This window comes from Seriola lalandi, unplaced genomic scaffold, assembly GCF_002814215.2.
Source record: "Seriola lalandi dorsalis isolate HSWRI2012SDOR001 ecotype SW California unplaced genomic scaffold, Sedor1 jcf7180002054899, whole genome shotgun sequence".
Classification (NCBI taxonomy): Eukaryota; Metazoa; Chordata; class Actinopteri; order Carangiformes; family Carangidae; genus Seriola; species Seriola lalandi.
In genome coordinates this window covers 212943-228328 of record NW_019525451.1, presented here as the reverse complement: position 1 = coordinate 228328, position 15386 = coordinate 212943, and the positions used below count along the sequence as shown (strand labels likewise).

The window sequence follows — 15386 nt, the reverse complement described above, 5'->3', positions numbered from 1 at the left end:
TTCTTGTGTTGTGGAGCAGCTTCATCGATGGGTCTGAATCTGTGGTCGGTGTGTGTTTCTGAGTCTCTGCAGATGTGACACACTGGCTGCTGATGGTCCAGACAGAAGAGTTTGAGTTTCTCAGAGTGCAGACTGCAGAGAGCCTCTGAAGATCTCTGCTCTCTCTCCTGTAAGAAGGCCTCACACAGGTTCTTCAACACCAGACTACAGGTGGTTCAGGCTTTGAAGATCTTCTCTTACAAACTGGACACAGTCGATCTGGTTTCTCTCTCCACCAGCTCTGCAGACAGTCTTTACAGAAGCTGTGGCTGCAGGACAGAAGAACAGGATCTCTAAAGACCTCATGACAGACCGGACAGCAGAGATCCTCCTCTGATCTGGAAGCCATTTAGTCCCTGAGAGAAGCTGCAAACACAGCAGACAGGAAGTACAGTCAGTCATGGCTCCCCTCCCCCCTCTACTAACTTCACTGAAGTTTACTTTCACTTTGGAGTCCTGGTTTTTATCCGACTCACCTTCAGTGTGTGGAGTATCAGCAGGTGGAAGCAGCAGTGTTGTAGCTGGACTCTCTCAGAGGAAGCTGTTAGTTTGGTCTGAAGCTGAATCTGATCGTCTGTTTTTCACTCCGTGTCTCTCTCTAGTGAAGAAGAAGAACGACAACCTGTTTCCTGGTTTGTCTCAGGTGAGTCAGGTGAGGGGAGGAGTTTGTGCAGAAGTCTACAGGGACAGAGATTCCTCCGCTCATAGTCAGACAACCGGAACCTTTGAAACGCTCTGTTGTTTCACGTCGGCATTTTAATCCGTAACTCTCAATAAGAAGCAGCGGGAGCTGCATCTGTCGTAACGAATGTTAAATTTAAAGTACTGATACACTTGTTTTCACATTTCATCGTGTCTTTAAATGTGTTATAAGACGCTGTGGCTGAATAATGACTCAACTATATTTAATTCTATCAGACAAAGTCCTCAGCGGCAGCAGAACAAACTCTGAGCTAACTCCCCTCTTCAGCCTGGAATTAGCAACACGGGCCATTTTGTTCAATAAATGAAGAATAGCTCATACAGATGCAGTCACAGTTTAAAACCACCAGCTGCCTCATAACTGTATTTGCTTATAAGCCAGAAAACGTTAATGAATGAATATCGGTAGTTTGGTGTGACAGTGGTTCCCCGCTCTTTGTCTGAATCCCAGAAAAACTCAGCTCTAAAAACCTGTCAGTGTTTGATACAGAATGCATCTCAACTCGTTCTTATTTCAGGACTGTTACTTTATTATTATTATTATTATTAGTTTATTATTATAGTTTTTGAATCTGAACAATGATCAGCTGTTCAACATGTAGTTATTGATGGAAGCTGTTAATTTGGTTTGAAGCTGAGTCTGATCGAGTTTTTCAGTCTCTAACTACGGTGAACAGAAACTTTTTTGGCGGGGAACAATAGCGGTAATATGTTGCAAAAATCATGAACAACTTTTGAATAATAAACGTAATATAAACATGAACGGCGCCTTCTCAATTCTGTAGGAATTGTTCCCCTGCCGTGTAAAAGTTCCTAACTTCCGGGTTACTTCCGTATACATCCGGCCAACTCCCATCATGCCTCTGGGCTGTGAGAACAACCTTAGTTTTCCCCCTTTTCTATTCGTCTTTCTTTTCTTTCTTTTTATGCTGAAAATGTAACGTTACAAACAGTAAGGCAATAATGTCTCGTAGTTATTATAAAATATTAAATAAAAAACGTTTAATGCAATATTTTGTGAAACTACCTTAACTGAATTAAAGCTGAAAGTCTACATTAATATTACATTGTCCTTTTGGATAACTTCGTTTCAGATTCAGTGCTGTGGGGCGCAGAACATTGTGTTACTGTCCAAATTATGTACCTAAATATATGGACACCTTCACTAGATTTCATTTGCTGTAAGAAAGCGGTAAAAACAGGTTAGTTCCGGAGGTTGTTCATGTAAAGGAAGTAATGTCCTATAACAGACATTAGTAAATAAAGTTTGCTCTATTAAGAATTGTATAACATGTATAATTTTACCCCCATACATCTTAACCCATCGCTAGACTTTTTTTCATAAAACAGACACAGATATTTCTTCATTTATTAGTCGGACAGTTAAAAGCGGAACCGTTGAAACACGCTGTTGTTTGACGTCGTCGCTGCAGCTCGTAACACAACAAGATCCGGCGCGGGAGCTACATTTGGCTGCATCTCTTGTAGCTAATGTTGGTACATTTAAAGTACTGATACACTTGTTTTTCCATATTTTATCGTGTTTTTAAACGTGTTATAAGATGTTTTGGCTGAATAATGACTGAACAACGTTTAGTTTTATCAGACAAAATCCACAGCGGAAGCAAAACAAACTCTTTGCTAGCTCCCCTCCTCGGTCACGAATTAGCAACACGGGCCATTTATAATTAAAAGTTGGCGTTTTTTATAATAAATATCACTAATTGTGTCGCCGACTTGAAGTATAGCTCACACAAATGCAGTCACGGTTAAAATCATAAGCTATCTCACAGCCGTATTTGCTTATAAGTAAGAAAACTTTAAAAATGAGAGATTTGTGAATTCAGTTTGGTTTGATTCTCTGTCGTTACCGGCTTTTTTCCACTTTAATTTTCTAGCAAAAGTCAGTTCTAAAAGCCAGTCAGTGTTTGAATACACACGACATATACACTTATACTTATGTCAGTACAACTGCTGTTTTTTTCGTTGTTGTTTGTACAAAACAACCGTAGCATTTATTCCTACAGAGCTCTAAAAAATGTGGGTGTTTTTCCCCACATTGTGTCACTGTTTGCACCTGATAGTTGGTGGCCGAATTAAAGAGCAGCTTCTAACGATGCAGACACGGTTCAAAAATATTACGGTATATACAGCGAGTGTGTGCTGAGAAGCAAAGGGGAGACTTTAAACTCTGAGGTTTATGAATGGAGTTTGGTGATGGGGGAGCGTGTCAGGGCAACATCCTGCCCGGACACTCTCTAACCGCCGGCATCCGTCTCCAGCTTTGTATGGCTGTATATTGTAGTCTTAAAAGTTACCGATTTGGTATTTTTGCGATTTCCAAATTGGCATGAGTCACCCTCTGAAACGCGCGAGAGTGTGTCAAATGGCTACTGACGAGAAATACCTCTTTTCTTTCCCAGAAAAACAGCCCCATTACAGATCAGCAGAGAGGAGCCGGGAGCCCGCAGGAGCTGCCACTGCGGTCTCCCCCCGGGGCAAGGTGGTGATTATGCGGCAGGGACGGCGTCTGTCGCGGCTTTAACAGATCTCAGTCCAGGCTTTGGGGGCGCATTCCTTGGGGGTGAGTGATTCAAAATAAAATAAATTAAAAAAAGAGTTTAGGTGAAAAAGAAAATGACACTGTGTTTTGGGTGTGGGTGTTCATAGGCATCCACTTTCAGAGCCAATCTGAAAACATGCATGAACCACAGTGTTGATCTGTCACATTAAATATCTGTGTTTCCTTTACTTACTGTTGTTGTTTTCATTATTGAACAATCTAGGGTTAATTTCCTGGTGATCAATTAATCATTTCAGCTGCACTCTAAGAAATAAACAAACCTATATCCTTTTATGTGTTGCTATAGAAAATAATCAGCAGGTTAAACTGTAATGAAAGTAATCATTAGTTGGAACCCTAATTCAGTTTCTCCAGTTTAACACGGATACACATGATTTGAAGCTCTGTGATTGGATGTTACTCACTGAGATGCACCATGGGAGTTGTATTTTAATTTCTTGTCTTCAGTTTTGTGTCCACAGGCTTCTAGTACCTTTGACTGAGAACCAGATATTTTCTCTCTCAGAAACTGTGTGCGTGTTTGTTTTCCGTGTAGTGAGTCTGTTTCGTACCTGCCGCCATGATGGAGGTCAGCGGAGCCCCGGTTGGCGTCCTCCTCCAGCGTCCCTGGCTTCCTGTGAGCATCGGCGGCTGCCGGCTCCTCGCTAAGATCTGGTTTGGAGACTCGGCGTACCACATCCTGCTGACTGACATGACCTGTGTGTGGGAGGAGAAGATGGACTCAGCTGCCATCCAGAGCCGAGCACAGGTCCGTAGAAAACAGGGGAGGGTTGAGTTTTGCACCTTCACCTGCTGTCAGGTGTTATTCAGGGTTTTATTTCACACATGACTTCAGCCTTCGAGGATCTTGCCACCATTTTAAAATCTAAAGAGTGGCCAACAGCTAAGACACCAGCAGTTTACAGAAAGTGAAAGATGCATTTATGAAACTACAGATTAATGCAAAGACAAAGCAGGAAATATAAAATTGTAGTTACAGGTGAGTCCATTAGGATTTGACTCGCTGTACCTATTTCTCCTAAACGATGACAAATTAAAAGAAAGACCATTGTTTGACTCAGGAGTTCTGCAGGAAGCAGCATCACGATGATTGTTTTCATGCACAAACACGTGACTCCACATAAAGCTGATCAAGAATAAACTGCTCACACTTTCAAATGAAAGTACAAATCCCCAAATACAGAAAAACAAAACAAACTTTCTGTGATAAAACCACAAATGATTAAAGACGAGATTTCAAACAATATTAAACCTGAGAAAAACTTTATTCAAATAAACTTAAAAACGCTCTCAATAAGATAAAATTTACTGCTCTGCAATCTGTAGATAATGACCAATAATATCCAATAATATCTGTTTCCAGTGTCTATGTCAGACTCTAATAAAGGACTAATAAAGCACATGTAACCTACATCAGAGGTCGGCCATCTTGTTTTCTTTTCAAAGCTTCTGTGTCAAAAAGAATTAATTTTAAAAGTGACAAAGTTGGTCAACATTTCAAAGTCTTGGATCATCGGCACCAAAAAGTATCAAATATAATTATATTAAATCTGCCAACAGCGAGAAGATAAAATTCCCTTCTTAATTCTACAACTAAAGATCTTAAATGATGATTTTTTGCCCTTGAATCAGTTCCTGTTTGTCTGTTGTCATCCGCCAGGAGCTGAACAGGCGCCTGCGAGCCCCCGTCAAAGCGTTCTTCTCCCACCTGTGTGCGGTGGTCCAGCCCTGTCTGTCGGGAGGCGGGGAGCGAGCTGACGGCGAGGCCCAGATCTCCCTGACGCGACAGGAGGACGGCGACATCAGCATGAGGCTGAAGAGCGAGCTGGCAGGGCTGCCCTTCTACTGGGAGTTCCACTGCACCCCCGCCTCCGTCACACTGGTACGCTCCACGTGTCAGCGCTGGTTGTTGCAGCCTTAAAACCTGTGATGGTGACATGTGATCAGTGTTGGCGCGTGGTTTTACCCACTGTAGATTCAAGCACTTTAGTAACTGAGTTTGATGTAGAGGAGGATGCAGCAGCTAAAACCTCACGGCGATCTCTCTCTGACACGATTTCCTGTGTGTTTCTCAGGTGTGTGCTCAGCTGGTGCGCCCCCTGCTGGCGATGAGCCGCCTGCTGCAGCGGCAGGTGGAGCAGCTGGGAGGTCTGCTGGCGAGGAAGGACGCAGAGATCCAGGACTACAGGGAGAACGGAGCCACGCTCAGCAGAGGTGCACACACACATCACACACACATCACACACACATCACACACACATCACACACACATCACACACACATCACACACACATAACAGGACTTACATGGAGCAAACAGTACAGAGAGGGAGGCGGCGCTGCTGTTTACTGTCGAACAGATTCTAACTCACGTTTAAAACAGCGGAAACAAAACTTTACATCTCACAGCAGCTGCCAGTTCCTCCCCTCTCAGAATAAATCAGCACAATTTCATTTTATGACTTTATTGTAAATATTTAAAAAGAAATCAGTAATAATAATAAACTGAAAATGTGGGTGTTTCTCTGAACACCACGTCGGTCAGAGACTGAAATCCAGGAGAATCCATGGAACCCAGTCTGCTCCTTGCATATAGTTATACTTCTTCAGGATAGACTGTATCTGATCTGGATCATCTAGACTCAGATACACTGACTGTCTGCAGGAAGTTCAGCTGGAATATTTTTTCTATGAAAACTCTGAGCATTAACTTTGTCCAGGGGTCACAACAGTCCACAGTCCGACTGTGACCCCACATCACAGGTTACGGCCTTGATGTGGAGTTACACACAGTTTAAAAGAGTATTTCTTCCTGTTTCCTGTTTCATTTGAAGGATTTTAAAAGATCTAAAGATGTGAAAGGTGAGAGGAACTTTATGAAACACAAATATATTTGTTCAATCGTCCTCTGGATGTAACACAGGACCCCAAGGAGGGTCTCCAGCCACAGGTTGGGAAGCATGTGGTTAAAGTGAAGGTTGAACTGTAGCAGACCTTTTATAATGTGCTCACAGTGTGTGTGTGTGTGTGTGTGTGTGTGTGTGTGTGTGTGTGTGTGTGTGTGTGTGTGTGTGTGTGTGTGTTTGAACTCAGAGCGTCTGCAGACGGATGTTTTTGAGGAGCAGACCTACAGAGAGGACTTCATGGCAAAGGTGAGAGGTCAGCAACACACACACACACACACACACACCGCAGCTCTGTTTTCTCTGTTTTTACCGTCCTCTCTGCTCCGTTCCCGATCGTTAACCGGCTGTGGCGAGAACCACATGATAAAACACTGCGGCCGCTGGAAGGACGAGCAGCGCTCTGTCCGACTGAAACACGAGCCGCTGCTCGTTACCGTCAGCCAATCAGGACGAGGCGAGGAGCTGAGTCTTTTAATTTTCTGTGTGTGTGTGTGTGTGTGTGTGTGTGTGTGTGTGTTTACTGTATTCAGGTGTGGAATTTCTCATCTCTGACTGTGCTGACCCCTGACTCCTAGTGTGTGTGTGTGTGTGTGTGTGTGTGTGTGTGTGTGTGTGGACATTTCAGATCTACCTGTGGAATTTTCAAGGTGTGTGTGTCGGCTGCCTCCTGCTTCAGTTACCTGTGAGGTTTTCTCTCTTGTTGGTCTTGAGCTCCGTCTTTAATGAGAGCACAGATTTTGGTTTCTGAGGCCGGTTTTTATTTTATATTAAAGTCACATAACGATATAATAATCGTTTGATCGTTAGGAAGGAAACTTCGCCCCGCTGTATCTCAAGCTCTTTCAGACAGGGTTTATTTCTCGAGGGGAGTGGGGAGATTTTATTATTACCTGCCGTGGTCGGTGGTTGTAATCCAGTGTGGAGCGGGAGCGAGTCTCCAGCAATAATTACAGCCGGGCTGATGCTCCTCCTGTAATTTAAAGCTCATCTGGAGCTTTAAAGTGGATCTTTGAGTTTGTTCCAGGAGACGAGTTTCTTTCCTCCTCCTGCATTTTATCAGCTCAGTATGAAACTGGACGTCTGAATCACGTTCACACCAACATAGAGACCTTTTTGGGAACCAATAGCACGACAGAGAAACACCTGCCAGCAGGTAGACCCTGCTTCTCTGCTTCAGCCTACATCTGTTTATGTTTTGGGAAGATAAAAGTAGCTGCATTAGCTGTTAGCAGTTCCTGTTTGCAGTCAACTCATAACCAACACCAGATCACACCGACACTGAAGAAACCTTCACAACATGATGATTCTCAGGCAACTGCTGAAGCGTCTATTTTCCTATGATTTCTTGGTGGATTTATAAATGTTTTTATTTAAATTTATTTAAAAAAACTAGTATAAAGATATAGAATATATACATGTATATAAATAGTATAAACAGAAAGATTAGCTGAACTTCTGTCGCCCTGGTGATGGTGAGACCTGGTTTCATCTAAAGGTCGTTGATGTCGTGGAACCTGATCGTAGGGAATTTTCCCTCCACAGGTGACCTTGCAGGAACACACTGCGGCTTAATTCCCAGTCTGTTGAGCTCATCAGTTGCATCATGTGGTGGTTTTCGGGGAGGAAACCGGCCTGTTTGTTGATGGTGTTTGTGTAAAAGGACAAACCAGGAAGGATTCACATTTATAGTTGGTGGAAAGGCTCCAGCTCAGGTGCAGGAGTCATGGAAAGTTACATCGGGGTCACAGTGGCGGCTCTGTTTTCAGCTTATTGGTGACTAGTATGATGGTTGAGGAGGGCGTGTGGACAGTCAGAGACCACAGAAGAAGAAGAACGCTGCAGTGGATCAAAGTCTCCTCTCTCATGGCAAATTCCACCGGGCTGCGAGGAGGCCGCCTTCAGACCAAAGTCCAAACTGGAATAAAACGTGTTCGGGAAGAATGTCACCGGGATGCGTCAAACAGAGGAACACACACACACACACACACACACACACACACACACACACTAGACGGACCACTGTGTGTGTGTGTGTGTGTCTGCGTGTGTGTATCTGTGTCTGTGTGTGTGTGCGTGTGCATGAGGCGTTTGGCATGTGTGTGTAGTATTTATCTATCAGGGTAGGGCCTTTGCATGTGTGTGTGTGTGTGTGTGTCTGTCCACCCACTGACTTGTGTTTGTGTTCCCGTCTGTGTCCGTCTCCATGGCAACATTCGCTCTCCAGGCCATCAAGCTCAAGCTCAGAACTGATGCACAATGTTTGAAATACCTGTGATGAACGTTCACCTGGAGTCTGTCGGACGTTTCAGTCCAGGGGGAGGGGCCAATAAAAAATACTGTAGGTGTAACGAGAAAATTATCTTGTTATTTTGGAGAAAAATAACGATATTTAATGATAACGAAAATAAAAAATAACAAGATAATTAAAATTTTTGGATTAACCAGATAATTCTCTGGTTAATCCAGAAAAGCAGAGCAGGATTTTCGGCTGTGACGCTGCTGTTGGAGCAGATGTTGCGTTTCCGCAGGTTTAGGCGCAGAAACGTGTTTGATACCGGCTGAGGAACCGAACAGCGCTCTCTGGTGTCGAACTCCTAATCAGGTCGTTTTCTGTTGTTTTCCTGGTGCGGACCGTCTCGCTCAACATGTTCTCGTCTTCACACTTTTGTGCAGCTTGAACAGTCGAGGTGTGTTTTTGTCTCAGTAGCTTTCGACGGAGCCGGACCAGTGATATCGATCTTCTCCTCTAACGCCAGAAAATGAATAAGCGGAAGTGAATAAGCCTGTTTCCCACAAACCGTTGCTTTAAAAGTGAGTGTATAAATGACTCAGAGACGGATCAGAGCCACAGGTACAACACACCGTCTGTTTGTGTCTCCTGTGCTTGTAAAAACCTCCCAGCTTCAGTTTCACCTTCAGTTTTTCCTTCCTTGAACTTCTTTGACATTTACGCAGATATTTACGTGGCGAGTGCCAAAAGACGGCAGCGCGGGCAAACATCCGCCTCGTCACCCGCTCTTTGCGCGTGTTTGTGCTTGCGCCATTTGTGGCCTTTGTTTCCCACAGCAAGGGGAGCGAAGGGCAGAGGGAGAGACGATGATGACAGGAGCAGCAGCTTTTATTTTCTACTGCAGCTTTCCATGAAAGCCCCTCCCCACCCAGTCACCACACAAACACCCCACCCAGCTCAGGTCAACATTTACATGGGTGGAATTAGCCTACGCTTCCCACTGATACACACACACACACACACACACACACACACACACACTTGGATTTAACTTGGGTACAGGCTAAAGCTGGTCATGGAGCTGAAAAAAATGTTCAAATCCTTTTAGGATCACATCAGCTTCCCTTAGGACCTAAATTTGGAGTATGTGTGTGCATGTTTGTGTGTGTGCATGTTTGTGTGTTTGTGTGTGTGTGTGTGTGTGTGTGTGTGTGTGTGTGTGTGTGTGTGTGTGTGTGTGTGTGTGTGTGGTGGCAGCAGCTCATGACCGGGCAGAGGGGAGTGTCTGCTCGTCCACACAGAGGAGGCTGTGACGCATGCTTTTGGTTTTTCAGAGCTGTGAGTCTGTGTGTGTCACTGAGGCTGCGCTCTTTATCTTCTTGTTTATGTGCGTAAAAGTGTGTGTGTGTGTGTGTGTGTGTGTGTGTGTTTTCGGCGCAGCGTCACAGTTGTCAGCTCTGAATTGAATTGTCACCGTTCGGGAACGCCGCCCGCTTCCTGTTTCATGAGACGGCGGCTTCACAGCTCCACGGCGACCGCTCTGCAGTGTAACGACATCTGACAATTAGTGGCCACTTCTGACCGAAACACCTCACTGGAGCTGCACACAATCGCATAATGGAGCCAAAATGTTGCGGCTTCCAAATGTGGCAGTTCTTACTCCAAGTTTCCTGCTTCTCTGGTTTAAATTGTTGGTTTTTCTGGTCGGGATCTGTGTCGAACGTGCTTCAGACTGCTTAAAAACAAAGTGAGATTCAATCAGAAACTCCTCCGTTCTTCTTCACGGCGCAGAGATGTGCAGGTTTCCGTTTCCTGTGAGAGCAGCTGTCACGATGAGGGTGAAAAATTATCCTTAAATGCTACGTAGCTCACTGCGCTAATATCTGTCTGCGTCAACCAGAGGCTCTAAGTTAGGAGCAGAGCAGCGACCGCAGCAGCTGATGGAGTCCAGAATACACAAACACACAGTTTGACTTGAAGCAGCCAAATGTAAAGAAAGAAGAGAAGCTGCAGGTATTGATCCTGCAGAAGAAGAGCAATCCAACAGTAAAACGATTGATTAGCGCAGACGGATGAGCTGAAACATGCAGCTTTATCTCTTCTGCTCTTTGTGCGCGGTTCTTTATGTGGCCAAAAGTCTGTGGACACCTGAAGATTTCACCCCTACTGCTCTGAGAGCCTCCGCTCCTCCAGATGTTGAACCCAGCTGCAGGGCTTTGCTCCCGCGCAGCTGAGGGCCAACACCGATGGAGGACAATAACACAGTGTCGTTTTATGGCAAGGACTGTGATTGGTTGTCTTGAGCTTGTGATGCCAGTGGAGGTCACTGATAGTCTGGGCAACAGTAAGTGGTTTGAAGAGAGGCTCAGTGATCTGAACTCCGTCTGTTGAACCACGTGAATAAAAGACTGTGAACACAGCGACTGCAGGGGAGGAGGCAGCAATGTAAATACAGTTCCTATCGAAGCAGCGTGAGGCCTGATAACGAACAATACGTGTGTGTAGTGTTGTGTCGGTGTTGTGTTACAGCATAGGCACAGTATGTACAGCAGGACTCCTGTTAACCCCCTGCATCAGCTATAAATACAACACGCTCACAGTTAATGTTCCAGTTCATCCCCAAAGGTGTTGGGGCTCTGCAGGTCAGTGGAGTTCACCCACAGCAACTGTTCAGACCCGTTCATGACCGAAGCTGTCGCATTAAAAGGTGTTTGATGGACGCCGGTCTTTCAGGATGCGTTCAAAGACAACTTCCTGTCGAGACGTATCCAGAAAAAGAGAGAATACGTGAGGGGAGGAAGGTGGCAGCCTCCTCCTCCTCTTCTCCTTCCTCTTCTTCTTCCTCTCTCCCGCTGTCCTCTGTAAATCATTGACTCTCAAACAGAGCGAGCAGCTCTTTATCTCACATACCTGAGGAATTCAGGGCCCAGGTGATAAGTAGGCGAGGCTGATACGAGCGAGATGTTGAGCCGGGCGCAACATTCAACCTCATTTTCCTCAGTCGCAGTTCATTCGTTGTGTTTTTATGTTGCACACACTTTAGGACTGTTGTGGCAGCGATGTGCATGTGATGAGACCGAACCGGACCGGATCTGTTCCGGTCTGGGTCGGGCGTCGACAGTCGGCAGATAAAATCATGTAGTTTATGACGTGTAATGATTCTAGTCTCATGTCTTCTGACGGCTTCTCCTGGACTGAGCTCTCCAGTTCAGTGGTTGTGTTGGTGCGGGACTGTGTTCAGTGTATTTACTCAGTCGTAAGGTTTATCAGGAGATCTTGAGAAGTCTTAAGGTGTTAAACAGCCCTGCAGGAACCTGGTTTCTGCTCCCGAAGACAAAAACACACTCGTGCATGTGTGTGTGTCCGGTCGTTATGTTTGTCGCGAAGCTTAAAATGTTACAAACCCAAATGGAGAGAAAGAATCTGAACCTTTAATATTTGATGTGCAAATAAAAAGAAGAAATCTGTGTTGAGGGTGAAGAGAGAAAAATAGCAACGGCCAAACGTCGTTCGTCTCATGGAAGCAACAATCTGAAATGTGCTCTGACATTTTTAATCAAATAATGAGAATCATGAGTTGTAGCTGTAGTTTATATTCTGAGATGAGTTAAAGACGGCAAAACAAAAACATCTCCGTACAGTAGCTGTTCCTCCGCCTCCTCCTGTGCCGTCTGTCAGTTGCACACAGTTTCCACAGGGTTGTCCCCGCTCCGGGTCTGTAATTAGGGCCTCTGTGGCCTGGCTGCTCCCCCGCTTCAGCTGCTGGTCGCTGGGCCGAGCCCCGGCCTGGACCGGCCGAGTGCGGCGTCCCGCAAAGACATCATGAGTCTGTGAGCAACATGAGAGCAGCAAACACAAAACACGGCAGCAGCGCTTGTCGGCACGTGAACACGCCGGGCGCAGTTTGCAAGAACCCGCCTCCCGGGATACTGTATTTTATTTTTGTGACACTTAACACTTCCTGTTACAGCAACAGTTTGTAAGTGTGCGGTGCACCGAGCTGAAACTGCTTTAAAATGAATGTCAGCCACAAACAAATATTGGTCTTTCCTCAGCTGACGCATCTGGAGTTCACAGTTCAGACAAGAGACTTTTGTCATGTGCAGCTCGTCCTGCTTTTGACTGTGAGCTGGAGATTTCCCCCCAAACCTGCAGCAGCAGGGCTGACACCCGGACTTCAATCTGAGTCTAGAAATAAGAAGGAAAGTCGGCATGGTAACGAGTCCTCGTCCTGTTTCAGAAAATAAATGAGGTCACATTAAAGAAAGTCGGACTGTACGAGCCAGTATTCACCAGAGGTGTAAACATTTCACCTGATTTAAGGCGCAGTGCTTGTGTTTAAGTGCATCTGATCTCCAGCTTACTTATTTTTTATCTCTGATGCTTTCAGGCGCATCCTTTGGTCTTCCTCGGCAGATGGAGTTGTCCAGGTGGAACGGAGATGATTTGTTTTTGTCACGTCACAAATTCTACGCCGTTTTCTAAGGTCGGAGGTTAATCAGGAACCTTCTCCGTAGAAAACAACGGAGCAACCTCATCGTCTGAGGAAGGCCATGAGATGTGGTTGAAAGCTTCCAAAACAACAAATATAAGTTGGAGAAAAGAGGTTTTTACAACCTTGGCTTTCTGCTCATCTCAAACTCTTGGTTCTGTGATGGAATAATTAATTTAAGTTATTTATTTGTAAATATTTTTCATTGATTATATTTATTACTTCATTTTAATTATTAATGAGCATCATAAGTGACACTAATGAAGATCCGAGGGTCTCTCACTGAAACACCTGAGCAGGTTGTTTTTTAGATTTTTAGACGTGGCCTTTGTTTCTTAAAATGTAATTTATTGATTAGGAAGAGGGAATCTGCATCAGTCATCCAGCTACAGATGGATCTCCAGCAGCCAATTAAAAACCTCTGCACCTTCACCTCTTCTCTCGTCCGTCCTCGAGTCGTTTCCTTTTTGTTTTTCCTCCCGAGGACGTGACCTCCAGCCCTCGGGGGTCAAGCGGAAAGCGGCACATGGCGCCCTGATTCGGGGCGGGAAGCTGAGGTCACGCGGAGAGAAAACCAGGTCGAGGGGAGAGAGGGAAAGCAAACATGAGGTCAGCAACAGAGACGAGGATGAGGGAGAGTGAGTGTGAGACTCTCCGGCACCAGCCCCCCCCCCCCCTAAAAAACAACAACAACAGCAGCAGCAGCGTCTAAAATCAGAGCTGTTTACCTGCTAATAATAGAGAAACACCAACGAGCTGCCAGCCCCCCCCTCCTCTCATCACCTTCCCCTCACATGCTTTACTGTGGGGTAGGGGGCGTGGCCACCAGGTGAGCGCTCCTCCTCGTCTTCCTCCTCCTCCTCCTCCTCCCCTGCTCGTTTCCTGTGTGGTCGGAGGACTTTGTTCAGTCATGAGAGAAGGGAGGAACTTTCCAGAACATTACTCAGCCCGACAGAACGGGCGAGAGGTTATTGACCTGCTGTAATCACCTTTTTATTCTGCGTCTGGCATTTCATTTCTGGTCAGCGGCGGCAGATAACAATCCTCTCGCTGCCGTGTTCACACCCTGTTGCCACTTTTATACCTTTCCTAAAATACAGGAGGCATGGAAGCTTCGCTCTGCCCGGAAAAGAATACCAGCCACTAACTGTGAATTATAACAGACTCTTCTGATTTTTACCTGTTAAGTTAAAAATGGCGATAATATGATTTTGATCATTTTGATTTAATAAATCAACTTCTTTTTTTTTTTTTTTCAGCCATAAATAATTACAACCTCAATCTGATTTCATGCTCCAGTAGTTTTCCACACAACAGCAGGTGACTGGAAGGTTGGAGGTGTGCAGCTCGCTGTGGCGCTGCTCCTCACGCCGCCATCGCTCCCCCGACAGATTCACAACTGATCCTCCGTCAACAGAACAGATAAAATCCCAGATGATTGTAGATGATCTCGGTCAGCGCTAAACTCCTGTGCGATTACAGCCACCCCTGTGTTTCGCCAGTTAAACGCTTTTAATGTGAAGTGGCAGCAGCAGGAAATGCTGTGTTAGCGTTAGCAACAATTGAAGAGAGCGACAGGTGAACAGTGGGCTGCATCTGTTCTCTGTGAATCTCTTGTGACTCCACCAACAAGAAAGAACTGAAAGATAGAACTGTGATTACAGACTGTAAATACACTGAATGGCTGTTAAACTAACGGTTTAAGAATCTTAAAGCTCCTGCAGTGTAAAGGTGTGTGTCCATGTGTAGTGTGATTATAGATCAGCTCTAGCTTCTATATTAATACTGTGAAAGTATCAAAGCCTCAGTCCACAGAGAAATGCACACAGCCTGTATTCAGAAACTGAGCCTTAAAACCAGCCGTCAGGACTTCTGGAACTTTGTGATGTCACAACAAAGCAGTCACCAAGCCCCGCCCACCTGGACCCACCATCCAAACCTTGCAGGATTTGGTTTCTCTGAGTGTTTTTACCTGAAATCTGTTGTATTTTTATTGGATCACTCAGAAATCAGTCAGCCAATCAGAAGAGAGGCTCAGAGCCTCCTCTCTTCTGATTGGTTCACAGACCTGTTGTTACTAGAGCTGCAGAGAGAAGCCTGAGAGAGGAGATGTGAAACTACACTGAGAATTATATCTTCTCATTGATCAACACTTCAAAATAAAACAGGAAGTGGGAAATATGGAGGTTTAATTACTATATCTATCAATAATTAGATTATTTTACCAGAGTAAAGTCAAAATGTTGGTTTGGTTTCTGATTATTTTGTCAGAATTGTATCTGTGTTTAATCTATGTTTTTCTTCTTCTGGTGAAATGTGCTCCGGGTGGGAAACAGAGGAGGGGCTTTAAACTGTCACAGAGGAAGTTGAGCGCAGCTGGATCCAACCGATCGAACACAATATTTCAGATGAAATAATGTGAAGTGAGCTGGTC

The 15386-nt window shown here is 45.1% G+C and overlaps 1 protein-coding gene and 1 pseudogene across 7 annotated transcripts in view; one reads left to right on the top strand and one right to left on the bottom strand.

The window, feature by feature from the left end:
- Positions 1–698, bottom strand: part of LOC111672405 (nuclear factor 7, brain-like) — a 1689-nt pseudogene extending 991 nt beyond the window's left edge. The window contains exons 1-2 of the transcript XR_015438706.1: positions 516–698; positions 7–405 (exon numbers count right to left, since the gene is read on the bottom strand). The product of XR_015438706.1 is annotated as a nuclear factor 7, brain-like (transcript). The remainder of the gene's footprint in view (positions 1–6; positions 406–515) is intronic.
- Positions 1–15386, top strand: part of nhej1 (nonhomologous end-joining factor 1) — a 21719-nt gene that overhangs the window by 3343 nt on the left and 2990 nt on the right. For 2 of the 6 annotated variants that reach the window (XM_023429881.2, XM_023429878.2), the window contains exons 2-6: positions 3165–3325; positions 3861–4073; positions 4986–5207; positions 5401–5539; positions 6418–6476. In XM_023429881.2, the coding sequence (XP_023285649.1) occupies positions 3885–4073; positions 4986–5207; positions 5401–5539; positions 6418–6476 (609 nt within the window). In that variant the 5' untranslated portion in view covers positions 3165–3325; positions 3861–3884. Of the gene's footprint in view, positions 1–641; positions 683–2145; positions 2250–3164; positions 3326–3860; positions 4074–4985; positions 5208–5400; positions 5540–6417; positions 6477–15386 lie in introns of those variants that run through there. The other 4 variants (XM_023429879.2, XM_023429876.2, XM_023429875.2 and 1 more) reach the window with 4 other exon arrangements.